Here is a 19,385-nt window from a genome sequence, read left to right as displayed (position 1 = left end):
ACAAACATGCTCATTTCTATTGGGCACATCATTTAGTTTGCAAATTTTGTCTATAACTTGTCCCCTAAGAATTGTCCCACAAGGAAATGCAAAAGAAAAAAGATAATGCTTGGGAGACCGAAATTTTAAACCAAATTTGTAAACTAAATAATGTGCCACCAATAAAAAATAAGCACGTTAATAAATACTTAAGTAATAGATTAATTATCAACAACCATATCATTTGTTTTACAAAATTTGATTTAAGAATTTGAACTTCCAAGCATTACCCAACCCGTTAAAACATGACGACCCGGTAAAATTAAACAGCCCAGCCACCAAAGGAGTCCAACCACATCAGCTCTGACAGCCACCATCCAAACCACCCAACCCCATCCATGGATGTCCAAGCCTTGTATTTCATACTTCATTTGCAGAATGGAAGCACTTACGACATGGCTTTCAAGATTATATATTTAATTTCTAAACCCATGAGATTGTGATTTCTCTCAAAAAAAGTTGTGGTACATCAACCCTGCATGAAAATCGAGACCAAAACCCTCCACGATGCGTTTGAAGTTCAGCCGTTCAGATTTTTCCGTCAATGGAGGCCCAAGCTCACCAACGCATACGGGTCGATGTTGTTCTGGTCCAAAGATATTAGCTCCCTTTTACTCTCTTTTTATACCATTTGTCAGATTACCAAATGTGTGGTTTGGTTCCCATCCAACAAAGGACTACAGCGTTTCACCAGATGGTGCGTTGCTCAAAGCCGCTCCAGGGATGCCAAGATTCATGGCTGGTTTGGTATTGCTGTGCTTTGAAAAAAAACTGTTTCTGCTGTACTGTGAGAATAAACTCATTTTTGCTGTTTTACGTTTTCAATTTTTTTTTCACTTAAAACTGTAAAAATAAGCTATTTTTAAGTGTTTATCAAAAAATTTTTTAAGCTCAGTTTTTTTTTATATCCATTTTTTATAAAAGCACCTCAGTATCTCAGTATCAAACCAGTACTCACTACTCTCTTGTGGGATGTACTTGTGCACCTGCATTTCGTATCCAGGACTTTGAGTTGGCAAAACGCTCCGACCTTGTTTCTCGCTTTCCTAGTTACGAGCCTCTCGTTACGTTGCTTTCCTTCCCTGAAGAATGCACAAGTCCTTGGTGCTGCAATATTATGATTGTACTAGCACGATGTTACTTCTGAGTTTTTTACATGCTTACGTTTACGGATTCGAAGTAGCCAAGGATTGTTCAAACTTCAGATTGCATGAATGAAAAGCTGATCCATCGGAGCGTGCCAAATTTCGAGATTTTGTACTAAATATTGGAGGGATTTGATGATCCAATCTTTGATCATTTGCAAAAAACATACTGAATTTTGGCTTCAACAGATCTTATGACTAAAATATAACATGGATTAAACAAGAATTACAATCTTACAAATATAAATGACACTGAATGTGCCATGAAAAGTGAAGCTCCACAACAGGTAACCCATGGAAAATCAAAACAAGCATGTTCGACAGAGATGCAATTGAAAATCTAAAACCCGAATCACTTCCAAAGAACCCGAGACCATGCTTGCACGCATCAATCAAATCCAAAAGAAACGTGGGAAGATAGTCGACATTGCCTCGCATCTACTAGACCCACAACACAACTTCCCTTCTCCCCTTTGTTGATGACCGCTCAGAACTCATACGGTTTCTATTCTATTTTGCGCTCATATTTAGGCGAAAATATTGGGTCACTGTCGCACTAAAACTTGCAGACATGGCCTGAACCCACAATAAAATGGGAGAGCAAGTTAATCAAAATCGAGAAACTCCATTCTTTTTCTCATGGAGCCTTTTAAATCTGTTGCATCCCTCTCTGCTTTCTGAGCCTGAACAGAAGAGAACAATATCAAAGAACAATTTAACCCAGCAACCAGAATAAGAACATACAAAGATTGCATCTTTTACTACTTAAATGCATTTATACAAGAAACTTGAAGGGAAAGAATTTAATTGAAAGGTTGCAACATCCGGCCAACACAAGAGGTGCTTTCTTTAGGAAGAACCAAAGTGAACTGTTATTCCCAATAAAAAATAGCACAGTACACAACGAAGCTCCTTGTTACCCGCGGCAGGACAATTTCAGATAGGTGCGAGGAATTATATCTACGGCACAGATGCATTCACCGAGTTTTCTTCATCTATTTATTGCATTCAATATGACCTAATGCTAACACCATAAGCATTGCAGATTGGAATTTTCAATTTAAATTTTAAAAGATGAATATACAGACTTACCCTTTTTATCTCAGCTTCTGGTACCAAAGTCATATGCGGGGGAAGCTCTTCCTTATCCAATTCCTGTAAAGTGGATAACAAGAATTCAATTTAACAAAAAACTGATAAACTATTCCAAAAATATTAACAGTCATCAAGTCTAACAGAACTGGAAGAGAATGCAATATACCAGCTCCCCAATTAAGACGACATTCTCCCCACGGATAACATACAGACCTAATGGGATGTCACAATAAAGGTCACCCACAATTACTCGTTCACATGCGCCTTCAAGAACAACATTAGCTATGCAGATGAAAGAAAACCACCCACCGTTAGCAATAGTTTCAATAGAGATTATAAGAGTAAAGCTAATGAGAACTCAGTAAGCTACGTGGAGTGATATATTAGTATTACCAAACTGATCAAAAGATCGTAGCAATCCCAACAACTTTCGTCCATCTCGCAATAATACAAGAAGCTTTTCTGAAAATATAAATATAAAATCCTAATAAGTGAAGTACTTTGTAATGAATTAAATATATTTTGTCAACCACACATACTACCAGCCCACACAAATATATAATGTTGAACTATCAAGCTTGAAATTAATGTCTGAGTCAAATTTATTACTGGACTGAATCTTGAGGCCTTATGAATACGGCTTGGATTTCCATTTCCTCAAACTAGCTATTCAACGACGGAAATACACAAAGTGATGCTGCGAGCACTTCTAATACCCCGAATGTCTGGCTCTCATTTCTTATTCAAATCTCTTGATTCATCATCACCTTCTTCTTATTCAAATCTCTTGATTCATCATCACCTTCTTCTTTAAGAAAATATAACTACCATTTCTACTTTTGCTTATGCATCAAAGATACATTTCGATTCTAAGAAATTGGGACAAAAGGTTCCCACACCAATATCCAAATGCACAATTCAGCACTTGAAATTAAACAGCACTAGAGTTACTCAGTGCAGAGAGTCAGTGACCTAAAGTTGGAAGCTTTACTCGTTTATCTTCATTGTACCTCATACATGAATTTAAAAAATTGCAATAAAGCAGCACATGCAACATGGAATCTGCAAATCGAACGGTAAAGCAGCGGCCTTCAAACCCTTTTCAAATCAACAAATATTACAGCAACAAAAAACTTCAAAAAAACTCTGTAAGGCAATTAACAGCTAAAACATACAAAAACAGCAGAAAAATCACCAAACCCAATTTTCAATCACTTTAAAGTAGATCGAGAGAGAGAGAGTATACTGTCGAGATAGGTTGCAAGAGAAGTGGAAAGGAAAGTATCTTCTGCTCCAGCCCACGACATGAAGTATCTACCGGGAATTGGGAACTCGAATTTGCAACACCAACAATTACGCCAGAAGAACTCTCCTCAACCCCAATGGCATTGGCTGCTTCCCACCAAAAAAATAAAATCCCCAAAACCTGAAAGCCCACTCACTTTCAATCACACACTTCCTCCACCAACCCTAATTCCAAATTTCCAACAATACCCATTAAAAATCAAGACTGTGAATTGGGTTTGGACCATTAAAGTCACCGGCTTGGCCGAAAAGATGACATCTTTTTATCGGTCTTCTCTCTCTCCCATTATTGTTTATTCGATTTTTTTAAGTTTTATTACTCCTTGTTTTTACAGATTTTTATTTTTATTTTTTGTTGGATTTTATTACTTGGTAGGATTGGGATTAAAATATCTATTAACGGGGGAAAACTTTGATTAATGGTTGATTTTTTGTGGAGCGTCGGATTAGATTAATCTGTAATACAAATATACCACATTGGCATAAGAATATTTTGTTAAAAAAAAAAAAAAAAATCAATTATCAACAATCACGTCATATGACTTATAAAACATGATTTAAATAGATCGTCTCTCTAACATTAATCTTAAAAAAATTTACAAATAATGTGTTAACATATTTGTTCATTGCGTTATTTTGATATAGCTATTTTAAACTAACTTTTATCATAATATCATCAATGCAGGACATCATACAAATTATAAGAGTTTAAACAATCTCCATCTGCCGTGCAAAGGGAAAAAATGACAGAAAGAAAAAACGAAAGATGATACTCTTTTTTATGATGAAATTATGAAAGATATACAGTTAATTTATTTCGTTATATTTTTTTTGAATAATTACGTTCCAAATTTCCAATCAAACACAGGCCAAATGAATGGAATTCCATATATTATTTATATCCACGCAAAACGTCACATTTGAAGCATTGCAAAAGCAAACTCTGGCGCGCAACCGATCAACTTTGCGGCTAGGATTGACAGCAATCTGCATATTAAAGTTAAAGTTAGTTAATTAACGAAGCTACATAAAAAAACTTACCCTGAATATTGTTTGAACTGAAGCTAAAAGAAGTCGTACAAGTAATGGTAAATCTATATCTCTAGAACGATATCTGTAACCAAGAAAAAATGTGAATAAAATAATAACTTTCCAAAGCATATGTCTTTGCACTAACAGCCACTTAATCCATGTCCTAATCATGTTTTAACTGCTTACATTCAGAATCAGTCTTGTCCCATTTACTTCATCATCATCGCCGGACTTTTTCATGGACATTGTTGAACTACTTGAACTTTGGGGATATATCTTCTTCTGAAGTATTTGCCTTCAGCATCTAGCTTTGACCCAAAACAAAAAATGTTAAGAAATAAAAAAAGGAGATATATCTTCTTCTGAAGTATTGAAAATCGTTTCAATATCCAAGGACATTCTATTGATTTCTTATTACGGATTTCGTCAATTTTATCTAGCTGTATACATGGCAATTTCGTCTAAAAAATTAATAAAAGTTCAATATACTATTGGTACTTTCACTTGGCTACATTTATATTCAATTGCATCAAATTTTGTCTCTATAGTTGGCAAATTGTTCCACTATGACAACATCCTTCAACTTCTGCTGATTCAATTCTAGTACAAAATCCATCAAATTTAACTTCTAGCGTGTAGTGCACATAACCATTTCGTACAACAAACTAACAAAAGTTACCAAACAACAGGTGTGACGAAATTCGATACAATTGAAAATACAGGGACGAAAGTTGAACTTTGTGAAAACTACATGAACCAAAAATGTGCCTTGGCCTATCTATAATATAGGGAATCATTCTCTTAATTGCAATTGTTGCATGAATTTTTGTCACCTGATGTGTGGTCTAGGTTGACAATCTGACAACTTAAGTCCGTCCCTCATACATATATATATATATATATGTATATATTTGTTGTATAATAGATGTATACCTTCTCCATCCTAGACTCAGGGACTGGATCTCTTAAACCAGGAGCAGCGGTAACTGGTGCAAACCCACTTCTACAAACAAACACTTTCTTGAGGAGAAAAGACAGTGACTTCTTCCCAATGGCGGAGTTTGTGTTATCTAAACAAACATCCTTCCCACGCTGAGAACGACGCTCGTGCTGCGCTTGAGCCTGGAATCGACTAACATTTTCTTTCGGCTCATCGCAGTCTGCATTTTTAGTACTTGTTCTCTCAGGTCTCAAGCTCGACTGTCTGCTTAGAAACTTTTTAGAAACTTTTTCAAACTCAACTAGTAGTAACGTGAGAAATCTTTAGGACTGAAAAACACCAAGGACTTGTCAAAATTATTCGTTGTCTTGAGGTTGTGCAAAAGTCATCAAACAGTTGGTACAACTTTCTACAATTCTCCCTAGTAGCTTTCATAAGAAATAGGGAATCATCGGCGAAAAACATGTGAGTAATCACAGGCCCGCTACGACTCAGTTTGATTCCCTGCACCAAATTAAGGATAGTAGCAAATGCTGATATTTCTAGAAAGAACCTCACTAAGAGGAAGAGGTAGGGTGATAAGTAGTCCCCTTGTCTCAATCCTCTTCAGGGAATACAGAACTTTCCAGGGCAACCATTAATTACCACCGAAAGAGACATCGAAGAGGCACATCATGTCACTAACTCCATCCATCTGCAATTAAACCCTATTTTGTGCATCGTCTCCTTTTAAGAAATTTGACTCCACCCTATCATAAGTCTTTTTTATATCTAGCGTCAAACTCAATTCACACTTCCCTTCACTTTTTCTCAACCTTAACCATGCGTATAAATTTTACTTTCATAAATTATACATGGTATGTTTATTTCATGCTAAGAAATATCTACACAAATATTTTGTCACAATATGATAAGAGCAAAAGAAAATGTAACTAATGACATTTGTTTTATTCAAGTTTACCATGCACAGCAGTTAGAAGAACGTTATGCAACAACTCAACTCTTTTGTTTGAAAATATGTCAAAATTTTGGTATACATATATCACACTATAATTAATCGTTAACCAGTTGAGTGTGTTAGGTGGTGTGGGTGATCCATACATTGCTTTCTTGTAGCGACAAAGGAATCATATGAATATTGTAAAGGGATGTGATATTCACACATTCTTATAATCAAATGAATTGAAGAAAATTAACAAATATAAATTAATAAGGGGTGTGTAAGAAGTAAAATGAGATATGTAGATAGCACACCTCTATTGTAAATCTGTCACCACTCGACTTCTTGTCATATATATATAATTTGTAGATATATATATATGTGTGTGTGTATGTATGTATATATTTCTGCAATGTTATTACTTCACATTGCAGCAAAAGAGACATTCGATTTGCATTCTATTGTGAAGGCCAGAATAATGAGTTTTGAGACTGAGTTTGAACCACAAATTAACACACAAATTTGAATGGCAATCTATTACAATGAATTTGGAAAAACTAAATGCGACGCCTTCAAACATAATCATTAATTTATTGTCACTTCGCAATATGATGTTTTTAATCTCACTTGTTTATAATACATGTTTTATTTATTAATAAAATTTATTAAGTATTTGAAATATGAGTGTGTATGATACACGTGTCAATGTAATCTTGTCGCTTAATATTTCTCTTAGGTGAGAAAATCAATAATTTTTTTTTTGTTTTTTTGTGAAGCTACCACCTGTAATATCATTTCATTCATACTATAAAATATACACATTTCTTAACTTTACACCCTAAAATATACAAACGACAAAGAAAAAGTTCTTATTAAATAACACATTTTTGAGATTACCTAAGCATTTGCCTCCATGTTAATTGTTGACCTAATAAAGGAAATTCATCAACAATTTTCCAGTATTTTTTTAACAAACGATATTATCTACATTAAAAGGAGGAGTGATTTAGTAATATTGTGGTTCAAATTCGTTTTTGACGAAAATCGAATTTAAGACTTATCACTTACAATGAAGAGAAATACCACGTTGTAGTACTAAGTGTGGTTCAAATTCATTTGTAACGAAAATCAAATATAAGACTTTTCCTTTACAATGAATTAGAATATCACACCGTAGGAACCTAAGACCTCAAGCATTTGGATTTGGCAACAAAATATAGGAGCAAATAATCCTAAAATTTGGCACACGTGGCCTCCCTGATACAAGCAGCATTAAATTTTCCATGGGATCAACTGTTCCATTGTCACTTGCATCACTGCGAATTTCCAAACTTTGTTTTCTGCTTTGCTGAGAGCAACAACCTTCCCCTTGATTTGAACTCAAACTTCCCAATTTCTGAAACCAAATCCATCCCATTCTCAATCTCCACCAACATTCGACGTCTCACCCAATCTCGTCCAATCCAACCCCTTTTTACCAAAACCCAGAAATCCCATGTCCTCAGAAATCAAGTTCATCCATTTCCCCAACCTCCCATCCCCACCTCCACTCGATTTTCCGAGTCGAATCGGCAGAACCCAATAGCCTATTTCTCGGAAATATCACAGCTTTACGGTGCTTCACGGTCGCATTGACCATGGTGGAGACTTTGCCACTAGGGCGGTTCCACCACCAGAGGCTGGACCTGAAGCGCTGGTTCCCCGCCTTCTTATCCTCCCACAAAACCCTCTTCACCGTGCTCTGGATCGCCGCTTTCGCCTCAGTTTTCGTGTGGCAAAGGAACATTGTAAATGGGTTTTCGATATTCCGGCGTGCTTCGGCGAGGGAGATGCCGAAGCTGCGGCCGGTGGCTTTCAATTTGACGGATTTCGGGGCAGTGGGCGATGGGGTGACTTTGAACACTGAGGCGTTTGAGAAGGCGGTGCTGGCTATTTCTAAGCTGGGGAAGAAAGGCGGTGGGCAGCTCAATGTGCCTCCGGGCCGGTGGCTTACGGCGCCGTTTAATCTCACTAGTCACATGACTCTGTTTCTTGCTGAAGATGCTGAGATACTTGGGATTCAGGTAAAGCTTTTGGTTTTCTGGTCAGTTGTTATCTGTATTAGTTTCTGTTTTCGTTTCAAAATGTGAAAACTTGCCTTGAATTTGTATCTGTTTCGTAGCGAAATGTGAAAGCTTTCCACTTTGCTACGATTTGTTTGTTTTCGGTGAAACGGGAAATCTTAGCTGTTAGGACTTTAATAGTTCTTTTCTTCAGAGGGCTGCAATTTGATTCGACTTTTCGATATGATACTGATTAGAACTTGACATTTGATAGTAATTATACATGTGGACATGAATCAGGTATTTTTTGGTATCCCTTATGTGCTTTTCTTATTTGGATTTGCATGTTAGTTCTCCTCTTTATTTGCTAATGCATAGTTTGGAAGTAATGATGATTATATCATGATTGTGGTTACTTTGTTCGGTAAGATGTAAAGTATGGCTTTCAAGATATTTTCATTAGACGAAGATCTAAAATAAAATTTCAAATGGGAAATCTCGGTTGCAAGGAAATGTAAAGTTCATTCCTCATATGCTTCATTTGGTTTTTGCTATAAATGGAATGGGAATGGTTAACAATTTGTTTAGGACTTGTGGTTCAATAATAATAATAAAGGAAGTCTGTTTATTGAGGTGCATAGGACTGGTTTGATGTTGGTCGATAATCAAACGAAAGTAAGCTTCGTACTTAATTAGGTGGTGGCAGCAAGCTTCAAACTTTATTTAACCTACCACCTTTTATTTAACTTCGAATTAAAACATGGAGACATCCTGAATACTACTGTTGATTTGTAAATATTATGCTAGCAAAGTCTTTTGAGCGTTAGGATTTTCTTGTCTAGGTTTCAGTAATAAGCATAACAACTTCATATGTGATACTGACATTTACATCCAGATTAAATTGCTGGTTAATTATATGATGTGTTTTGGAATAATATGAACCGAATCGCGTTGGAGAAACATGATTGCTAGATTTATTTGTGGAATATCTGCTTCTTTATCTTATTCTTTTAGATTGGTTGTGAAAAGCCTGTATTGTTGTTCTGAAAATGAGCCCTGCATATGGCTTTTCCAGATTTGTACGAAATGTTAACTTATAGCCGGGGATTGACAAACTAGAAAACAATTGATGCACACACTTATATATGATTTGCCTGCCTGCTTAACCCAGTACCTATATCTGTAGAATAGACATGACATGTCTAATACCTTAGATGAGAATTTGACTTGAAAGGGCATCATCACCCACATATCCCCTGTAAAATTTATTCCAATCCTTTAATGAGATTTAACAAACCAGTGAGAAAATTCATCATTTTACACACAAAATACACATACTGGCACGGTTTCGCTTTCTCTCTCTCTCTCTCTCTCTCTCCCCCTCCGATGATTGCTGATGCTGCATACTCGTATGATTATCTCTCTCTCTAGCCCGTACACTATAGCTATTTAGCCTATCTCTGATGCTGCGTACTCTTATGTGCATGACAGGATGAGAAGTATTGGCCCTTGATGCCTCCATTGCCTTCCTATGGGTATGGGAGAGAGCATCCTGGGCCCCGATATGGAAGTCTGATTCATGGTCAAAATCTTAAAGATATTGTTATAACAGGTTAGATATTTCATCCTTTTCCTATTTAAGCTATATTTTTATTTCATAGCAATGGTGTTTAACTGGAAGATCGAGGTTTTACTTTAAAAATCTAATCTAAGTAGGACTCCAGCGTGATGTCATAAATGCAAATAAGGTTTCCCTTGGTTGTTATAGCCTTTGGCCATGAATACTATTTGTTGACATTAGACATTATAAAAAATCCAAGAAAGATTAGATGAATTAGCCATCTTAGCAGTCGAACATGATTTACTAGCAGAACTTGTAAATAAAAAATTATTTAGTCATTTCTCTTTCGAAGAGAAAGGAGGATAAATTCTGATAGTGGATAAATAACCAACATTATTTATTTTGGTCCCATTTAAATTTTGACCCGAGGTCTTCTGTTGAACGATGAATCGGGTTGATCTTGACATTTTATATGGTATAGACAATGAAAGAATTGAAAAATGATTGTCTATAAAGCAAATGGTTGATAAAAGCATGTAATTCTATCATGAATATAATACCAGAGGCAGGTATTTTTTTACTTGAGAAAATTACTCTTGTCAGACATGTCCCTTGACTTGCCTTTGTTTCATTTCTCTTCATCACTTGGCCATCATGCATCCCAGGGAAGTTGATGATCCTAAAATGTTATGGCATAAGCCTTCAAGTCTAGAAAATCTCCTTTGTAGCGATCCCCTTTGCCATGCATGCTTCATAACATCTTGCTTGCTACACAAGTAATATGTTGTGGTTTGTTTTAAAATTTTCTTATTCTTTATGTCAATCAAGAACGCCTGTGGACATTGTTATCTTAGAATCCAGGCTGTAAATTTGTTGTCTTTCCAAGTGTTCAATTTCTGGTTTGTTCTAATTATATTTATGTATTCACTGACCAACAGGGCATAATGGTACCATAAATGGACAGGGTCAAACATGGTGGAAGAAGTACCTCCAGAAGCTTCTCAACAACACTCGGGGTCCACTTGTTCAGATTATGTGGTCTAGCGACATTTTGATCAGTAATATAACCTTGCGTGATTCTCCTTTTTGGACACTCCATCCATATGACTGCAAGAACATTACAATTAGAAATGTTACAATTTTGGCTCCCATACGTAAAGCTCCAAATACTGATGGAATAGATCCTGGTAAGTGGGTCCTACTGGGGGGGCTTCTTCCTCCAACTATATGTTTGATATGCTGAATAACACTATTAATTTTGAATGGATTGCCATTCTTTTTACTTAGGCATGATTTGGATGAGCTTATAATTTACAATAAGATATTGTGCGGAACAAAGGGCATAATTTGTAAAGTGTATTGTTCAGTGATTGTTTAAAGTTTAAACAAGACGTTCAGTAATGTGAGTTCATAGGTTTTGTGGTTTTACGGACCAGCTAAACAGGTGTGATGATGAACGTGGAGTAGTCAATTGTGGTTTTTAGGGATGATGACCGAAAAGGATAAGGAAGAATTAACGTTGAAATATATCATAAAAGATGTATCGCTTTTCTGGTATACCTTCATTCTCAACCCCTTCCCACCCCCACCCCCACCCCCAATCCTCCCTTCCCCTGTCTCTCTTCGACGCTTAAGTATGCATGCGGGAAAGAGAGAGAAGACAAAATTCACTTATTTTCTTGCTGACTTCAATCTGGAATTGTTGTGAACACGCTTCATATATAATTTGAGCTATAAATTGTTTGTTTTGTGTTGTAATTTTACTGGTATGCTTCATTCTTGTTTATTATCTAACCAATATTGAATTAACTTTGATTTTGTGGTATAAACAGACTCATGTGAGGATATGGTGATTGAGGACTGCTACATAAGTGTAGGGGATGATGGAATTGCAATAAAGAGTGGCTGGGATCAATATGGTATTTCTTATGGACGGCCATCAAAGAATATACTCATTAGAAATCTTGTTGTCCGCTCTATGGTCAGGTAATCTTATGCTTCTAGCAGGCTTTCATTGCATTCTTGTTGCCATCTTTTAAGTTTAAAAAAAAGTACTTAATTGTATATCCTGGCATCATGCTATTTTCTTTCATCACTATAATTGGGGAGCGCCAGTCAGGCTCCATTGCAGGGTATGTATTTACCCTTACACGCTAGAGTGGGGGAGGGCAACAGGTAGTGAGAATAGCACTCCCGTTAAGATTCCCTAAGACTCTGTCTGGGCATTCGTTACTCAAGCTCCAATTATTCTTTTCATTTGGAATATGATCGTTGTTTTAGATCATCAGATAATTGACAGTTGGTTTGAGTATGTCTTGCTGTGTCAACCAAAAAAATACAAAATAACAACAAAAACAAACGAATCGGTGAAGAGGAATGAACAGTTCATCAATGTTGAGTAGAAAACTGTTCGGATTTACCTGTATGGCTTTTAGGCTTCAATTCTGGATGCAATCCAGCAGTAAATGCACTAGTAAGGTTAATCTTTTGTATGTGTGTCGTACGTAGGCTTCACTTATCTGTTAGTTCACCAGTGTCCTGGTAGTTACTATTCCTTTACATCCTTTTGAGTATGCATAGAATGTTCACCAGTGTCCTGGTAGTTACTATTCCTTTACTTCCTTTTCAGTATGTATATAATGTTATGTCTATTAGAAGTAGCTCAAAGTTATCCTTGGCTGTAATGCAACAGTGCTGGCGTATCAATTGGCAGTGAGATGTCTGGTGGGGTTTCAAATGTCACGGTGGAGAACTTGCTTGTGTGGAGCTCAAGGCGTGCTGTTCGGATCAAGACTGCCCCTGGAAGAGGCGGATATGTGCGACAAATAACCTATCGGAATCTGACATTTGACAATGTCCGAGTTGGAATTGTTATCAAGACAGACTATAATGAGCACCCCGATGGGGGCTATGATCCAAGGGCTCTTCCAGTGCTCGAGGACATAAGCTTCACAAGCGTCCATGGACAGGGAGTTCGCGTGCCTGTCCGTATCCATGGAAGTGAAGAGATTCCAGTCAGAAATGTGACTTTCCGGGATATGTCCGTGGGGCTAACATACAAAAAGAAGCACATTTTCCAGTGTGCCTTTGTTCAAGGTCGTGTAATAGGTACCATCTTCCCTGCCCCTTGCGAAAATCTTGACCGGTATGATGAGCAAGGAAAGCTGGTGAAACACTCTGCGTCCCAGAACATGACAGAAATAGATTATGATTTTTGAGAAGGTGAGAGCTTTTCCGTAATGGCTCAGATTTTTGGAGGTCAACCATTTCAATGTCTGTTAACGAAAGCAACCTGGGAGGAAGAAGATCGACCGAGCATTTTATGTTATTTTTAGTTTCTTGTTTGCGTTTCTCCCATTCCCACCTTATACATTTTTCATTAAACGGAGTTGTATATACCGAATGTTTTTTCAGTTCATGGAAGAAAAAGGGGGCATAGTTTGATGTTGTACACTAATCAACTTTGCTTGCAATTGAAATGCTTGTGTTTTTATGTGTAAAGACCTCGAATAACTGCACACTCAGAAAACTCAAGAGATCGCTTAACCATATCAAATTCCTTTCAGGTAGTCAAGTTTGGAACTCTGCTCCCTTTCACAGAAACGAAAATAAACTCAGGTGGAACCGGGTGTAAAGTGGGACACGAACGTAATCTTAGAGGGCAAGTTGGGTCAAAATGTCTTTTGGATAACAATGTCGGACTCAAAAAAATGATCCAAAGTGGATCAAAATGACATACAGTGGGCAATGTGGGAACGAAAACATGATTTCAGGGATGAGTTTGGTCAAAGTGACTTAAAATGAGCAATGTGGGAAAGAAAACACGATTAAAGAGTAATGCACTAATTAAGATTAAACAAAACCACGAAAAGTAAACTCCGAGGAGTTGGTCTAGGGGAAAGCAAACAATAGTTTGGAACTTCAAGGGTGAGTTCGAACTCCCACGTATGCATACTTTGGTCTAATTTTAAACGACTGCCGAACAAAATTTGAATTGCAGGTGGAAGTTCTCGGAGCTAGAGAAGGTTCCAAACAAATCGTATTGCTCATAGTCTCGCCCGGCAGGCCCTCCAATCTCCACGGTCATGGTATTGCTCAGTCGCAACAAATTCACTTCATCCAGTTTTCAGGACAGACTAATACGGTCAACAACAACAACCAGAATTTGCTTACGCAGGAAATTAAACTAAGAAACTGGTCCAAAGATAATCTGCTTGTAAGCCAACCAGAAGAGACAGATGGTCAGATAATCGCTGTTAATATCCTCCTGTACCGCCGGCAGCAGACCAGAGAGGGCGGTCTGGCATACCAGCCCAACCACAAGAAGCAACTGTAAAACCAGACAAGCTAAAACAGACAGCAGCCTAAAACAAAAACAAAGCCAGACTAACGAAAGCTTAAGCGGCCTTCCAATCTAAACAAAGCTCTGCAAACCTGCTAAGCAAATAGATATTAAACCTAAACTGACACATCAAATTTTCCATTATAAAACAAGCAGGCATTCTGCCTATCGACATAAACGTAATACAACACAAATAAACATTTGCAATTAGACCTAACAAAAATTACGTTAAAACATGATCAATCGCAAATGATGAGCCAATCGACAAGCACTTCGTTGAAAGTTGAGCCCAATATAACTTAATAAAATTATTCAATTTTGTGTTACATGGTAATTATGCGAGAAGGAAAAAAAAAACTCTCAAATCATATTGGAAATTTAAAACGTGTGTTTGTTTTCCTTTTCTAGCAAAACCATGAACATTGAAGAAGCGAAAATATAATGATACAGATGGGAGCATGAAAGTGGTGTATTGCTTTGTTAATTACACTCTTCCACTTCAACTCATTACATTGCCAATCAAGCACTTCATTTTTTTTTTCCTGTGTAGAATATCATTAGTAATGAAAGAAGATAATTGGAGTAACGATCTCTAAACTTCTCAATTTGAGATTTGGTCCCTGGATTAAAATTGTGAGTATTGGTTCCTGAACTTTTTATAATATGAAATGATGAACTTTTTAGGGCCTTAAAATCTAATTAAGCATCATGACGTTTTTTCTATTTATTTATTTTTAATTTCTACAACAATCTAGTGCATTACTTTAAATAATGACTACATTATTATTCGGTGTAATTATTCTCCTTATATATAATAGTTAAACGTCCCTACTTTACCTATATAAATAATATCGCCCTATTGCCTGTAATTTACCTACATTATAGAAACAAAATATTCTCATATTTCTGTTTGCAATTTACCTGTGATATATGCAAATAATATTCTCATGTTTTGTTGGCATTTTCCCTATATTATGCAAGTAGGTAAATTAATATAATAGTAGGTAAAATATGCAAGTAGGTAAATTTCAATAATAGTAGGTAAATTATGCACACGTGATTTACCTACATTTTTTATGTGAATCAAATATCTAGACTGTATATGTAAATAATTTACCTATAGTTGGTTCTTTTCTTTTTCTTTGTCTTAAAATTAATTTACCTGCAATTTTTATCTCCTTTAATTTATATATTTTTACTTTGACAACAATTTTTTTTTTTATATTTTGAAGTACAATAATTTACCTATATATAATATGGACACTTGTAATGGTAAATTGGAATTCGAGAGCCAAACTAACCAACAAATCCCTACATTTATATGCAAAATATTATTTTTGTAAAATCATTAATTCTCCCTTACAATTTGTATAGAATTAATTGTGTACATTAAACATTCAATAAGGGTGTTTTAGGCATCCAAAAATTTTTAAATGGATAAAGTCAAATATAATTAATGAATTTGCTTATGTGAAGTCTAGTCAATGAAGTTTTATTTGAGCAAAAAATTTACATCGGGTTTTGTCACATCTCGGCCCGGGACGGACCACTTCCAGGGCCCGTTCCACCACCATAGCACGATATTGTCCGCTTTGGGCCCCAACCACGCCCTCACGGTTTTGTTTTTGGGAACTCACGAGCAACTTCACAGTGGGTCACCCATCATGGGATTGCTCTAGCCCCCTTCTCGCTTAACTTCGGAGTTCCTACGGAACTCAAAGTCAGTGAGCTCCCAAAAGGGGCCTCGTGCTAGGTAGGGATGAGAATATACATATAAGGATCACTCTCTTGGGCAATGTGGGATGTCACAATCCACCCCCCTTAGGGGCCCGACGTCCTCGTCGGCACACCACGGCCAGGGTTAGGCTCTGATACCAAATTGTCACATCTTGGCCTGGGGCGGACCACTTCCCGGGCCCGCTCCATCACCATAGCACGATATTGTCCGCTTTGGGACCCAACCACGCCCTCACGGTTTTGTTTTTGGGAACTCACGAGCAACTTACCAGTGGGTCACCCATCATGGGATTGCTCTAGCCCCCTTCTCGCTTAACTTCGGAGTTCTTACGGAACCCGAAGCCAGTGAGCTCCCAAAAGGCCTCGTGCTAGGTAGGAATGAGAATATACATATAAGGATCACTCTCTTGAGCGATATGAGATGTCACAGGTTTTATGTGGAGAAAATTAAATTTCATGGGCTAAAATCATATTTTCAGAAAATAAATAAATAAAAGATGGGAAGGCGATGCTGTAAATAAACGGAAAATGCATGGGCCATGCTTGAAGTTGGCAGATAGGAAAGCGAACCTGGACGTTGCCAAGCGAACTCAAAGAAAACGTGTTTGCAAATTTGAAACAGACGGGTAGTGGGATCCAACTAATAAAACAACCATTAAATAATTAAACTCAACACACATATATTTCACGTGCTTTTTTAACCAAAAAATAAAGTAATATTTAAATAAAATAAATTATAAAACTTAAAAAGTTAAATTTAAAAACTAAAATATAAATAAAGATAAGCCTGTGGACTGCTGATAAAAGAGACAGAGGACCACGAGTTTTCTCTTACTACAAGAATGGTATAAAGACAGGAGGTTTCAGCGCCAAGATTATAAAAAAAGGGATTTTTTTGTCTGGAAAAACGAAGAAAGATTGGATTTTGAATTCTGGGTTGTGTTTGGATTGAGTGATTTAGAACGGGGTTGGTGGGAAAATATTGGATTTTGAGTGTTGGTTGTGTTTTGTTGGATTGTGGGATTTTGAACTTGGTCGGCGGAGAAATGTCGAGTTCGTCGGATAAATTTTCAGGCCAGAGAGGGATGAGGACGGCGGAGAAGCCGTCGAGCTTCACTCAGACATGCAGCATGCTTTGCCAGTACCTCAAGGAGGAATGCAGCTTTGGAGATCTGAATCTTGACATGGCATACAACAACATGCAACAATCAAATGGTAAAGCACTTGTCTTTACTTTTTAACTGGTCTTATTTTCTGTTTGGTTGCTGAGAAAATTAGAGGAAGAGAGTATGAACTCCATCTAGAATCTTATGCGTGCATGACTTTCTGTTTGGTTGCTGAGAAACCAAGTTTCCCAATTGAAAGAGAATCAGAAAAGGGAAGATTTGTAGCACATAACTTTTTTTTTTTTTTTAAGAAGATTTAATAAGATCTCATTCAAATTTGACTAGAAACACCTGAAAATTGCGGTAAAAAGCACTTCTCTGTTTAATTTTGTTTCCATATCAAAAGGTTTCAGAATTTTCCTTATTTGTTTTATAAAATTGGAAAATGTTTGGACAGGAGGAGCACCTGAGATGTTTAATCAGAAAGCCCCACCCATGAATTTCTTTCCATTTATGGAAACTTCTCGAAACGTGCCAACGGCGGCTGGAGATTTCAAATCCATGGATTTGTTTCCTCAACAAGCTGGTTTTGGTCCCTCTGCCCCCACTCCCAGAGAAGAGGTCCCCAAGATGGCTGATTCTAGGTAATTTTTTGGAAATTTACGGCTCTGTATTTGTAGGGTTTCGATAGATATTAGAAGGCGAAAATCGGATTTCTGAAAAATTGTAGCAGCATATGACTTTGTTGAGTTTATATGTGAAATCTTTGTTAGCTCATTATGCTTTGTTTCTCATGTACTAGTGTGAAGAAATCTGCCTCGGGAGAGCCCCAAAAGGCACAAATGACTATCTTTTATGGTGGACAAGTCATAGTGTTCAACGATTTTCCGGTGGACAAGGCGAAGGAAGTCATGCTCTTAGCAAGCAAGGAAAGATCCCAGAGCCATACCACTCTGGCTTCTACTCCGGCCAAGATTAAAAATGCCTTTGCCTCTCATTTGGGCAAGAGTCCAATGAATTCCAGCAGTTCAGTTCCCCCGAGCACAAACATGTTTCCTAAGTTTGACAATCAAGCGATCCAGGAGGGCGACAAGCCATCCCCTCGACCGATAGTCTGTGGTAATCTTCTTTCTGTGATCACCGTGTCTCCATATCAAGTACTCCTATAAATAACATGTTTCTAATCAACGATTTCCTTTCTATTGCAGATCTTCCACTTGCGAGGAAAGCTTCGCTTCATCGATTCCTTGAAAAGAGAAAGGATAGGTAGGCATCCGAAACAACTATAGCATATTTTTCTCTCCAATCATCAAAAATACCAATTCATGTTAACAGTAATGTTTATATGATCCATTTGATTGATCTTGTTTACAACTTGTCTGTTTTACAGGCTCAACACGCGAGCACCGTACCAAACTAGCAGCCCTTCATCCGGCCCGGCAAAGCCAACTGAAAACAAGTCATGGTTAGGGTTGGCTGCTCAACAAACCCAATGATATGAGAACCTGTGTTGTTGTATGCATCCTTAGGCTTTCTTAAAGTTCAAGCCTCTGCTATATATTTCAATTTTGGCGGGTTTGATTTAAGCCCGGAAGTTCATTAGCTCTATATTTTTCTGCCATGTTAGATCTGCCAACTGTTGGTTAATCTTAATTAGTTTCAGTAAGCATGTAATTAAGCTTCTGATGGAAGGAATTCAATTAGTAATGATATAATTTTGAATTTTAATAAAATTAATTCACTTTTTGTTCTTCTCTGTTGGTGGAGGTGGGTGCATACATGGTTTGGTTTAGGCACGTCCAACATTTTCATTTATTGGGTGGCCCTCACAATCTTGCTTTCTCATCAATTCATGTGGCCCCGTTGCTTGTCGTTTGTGTCCATACTATATGGTACAAACCATACAATATGCATTCCTTGTACGAGCAACCATTTTATGGGCCTTTATTCTTTATTACCAAGTTCGTTGATGAGATCTGTACTAAAAACCGAAGTGTCGTAAACTCGGATCTACTAAAAAATTGAGTGTCATAAACTCTGATCTTTTTAAATCAAGTAGATATTAAGTGTCGTTAAACCAAATAATTATGTGAACCTTAGG

General features: G+C 37.0%; 3 protein-coding genes across 3 annotated transcripts; 2 read left to right on the top strand and 1 right to left on the bottom strand.

Moving 5' to 3' along the window:
* Positions 1 to 1,376: 1,376 nt before the first annotated feature.
* LOC137707781 (sm-like protein LSM1B) lies at positions 1,377 to 3,872 on the bottom strand. The gene is made up of 5 exons (XM_068446707.2): positions 3,526 to 3,872; positions 2,673 to 2,741; positions 2,446 to 2,561; positions 2,277 to 2,339; positions 1,377 to 1,867 (listed from the first exon to the last, which is right to left on the bottom strand). The coding sequence occupies exons 1-5, from the start codon at positions 3,584 to 3,586 to the stop codon at positions 1,790 to 1,792; spliced, it is 387 nt and encodes a 128-aa protein (XP_068302808.2). The 5' UTR covers positions 3,587 to 3,872; the 3' UTR covers positions 1,377 to 1,789.
* Positions 3,873 to 7,646: 3,774 nt separating this feature from the next.
* Positions 7,647 to 13,600, top strand: LOC137742600 (putative polygalacturonase). The gene is made up of 5 exons (XM_068482512.2): positions 7,647 to 8,559; positions 10,030 to 10,150; positions 11,038 to 11,286; positions 11,932 to 12,085; positions 12,792 to 13,600. The coding sequence occupies exons 1-5, from the start codon at positions 8,134 to 8,136 to the stop codon at positions 13,315 to 13,317; spliced, it is 1,476 nt and encodes a 491-aa protein (XP_068338613.2). The 5' UTR covers positions 7,647 to 8,133; the 3' UTR covers positions 13,318 to 13,600.
* A 3,382-nt stretch (positions 13,601 to 16,982) lies between these two features.
* LOC137714309 (protein TIFY 10A) lies at positions 16,983 to 19,034 on the top strand. The gene is made up of 5 exons (XM_068453552.2): positions 16,983 to 17,393; positions 17,742 to 17,928; positions 18,087 to 18,403; positions 18,493 to 18,550; positions 18,675 to 19,034. The coding sequence occupies exons 1-5, from the start codon at positions 17,225 to 17,227 to the stop codon at positions 18,778 to 18,780; spliced, it is 837 nt and encodes a 278-aa protein (XP_068309653.2). The 5' UTR covers positions 16,983 to 17,224; the 3' UTR covers positions 18,781 to 19,034.
* The last annotated feature ends 351 nt before the right edge of the window (positions 19,035 to 19,385 follow it).

Source organism: Pyrus communis, chromosome 15 (genome assembly GCF_041283825.1).
Source record: "Pyrus communis isolate YQ-2024b chromosome 15, ASM4128382v1, whole genome shotgun sequence".
In the NCBI taxonomy this organism is placed as follows: domain Eukaryota; kingdom Viridiplantae; phylum Streptophyta; class Magnoliopsida; order Rosales; family Rosaceae; genus Pyrus; species Pyrus communis.
The sequence above is the reverse complement of the archived record's forward strand: the minus strand, read 5'-3'. Positions and strand labels throughout refer to the sequence as shown.

What these genes read in the sequence shown, in the direction of transcription:
- LOC137707781 (XM_068446707.2), bottom strand. Translation starts at nt 3,586, where the DNA reads ATGTCGTGGGCTGGAGCAGAAGATACTTTCCTTTCCACTTCTCTTGCA. An exon ending in ACGATCTTTTGATCAGTTTG is followed by an intron (nt 2,562 to 2,672) that starts GTAATACTAATA and finishes TCATCTGCATAG; the next exon opens with CTAATGTTGTTCTTGAAGGC. An exon ending in TCGTCTTAATTGGGGAGCTG is followed by an intron (nt 2,340 to 2,445) that starts GTATATTGCATT and finishes TCCACTTTACAG; the next exon opens with GAATTGGATAAGGAAGAGCT.
- LOC137742600 (XM_068482512.2), top strand. Translation starts at nt 8,134, where the DNA reads ATGGTGGAGACTTTGCCACTAGGGCGGTTCCACCACCAGAGGCTGGAC. An exon ending in TAAAGATATTGTTATAACAG is followed by an intron (nt 10,151 to 11,037) that starts GTTAGATATTTC and finishes ACTGACCAACAG; the next exon opens with GGCATAATGGTACCATAAAT. An exon ending in TACTGATGGAATAGATCCTG is followed by an intron (nt 11,287 to 11,931) that starts GTAAGTGGGTCC and finishes TGGTATAAACAG; the next exon opens with ACTCATGTGAGGATATGGTG.
- LOC137714309 (XM_068453552.2), top strand. Translation starts at nt 17,225, where the DNA reads ATGTCGAGTTCGTCGGATAAATTTTCAGGCCAGAGAGGGATGAGGACG. An exon ending in CCCAAGATGGCTGATTCTAG is followed by an intron (nt 17,929 to 18,086) that starts GTAATTTTTTGG and finishes CTCATGTACTAG; the next exon opens with TGTGAAGAAATCTGCCTCGG. An exon ending in CTTGAAAAGAGAAAGGATAG is followed by an intron (nt 18,551 to 18,674) that starts GTAGGCATCCGA and finishes TCTGTTTTACAG; the next exon opens with GCTCAACACGCGAGCACCGT.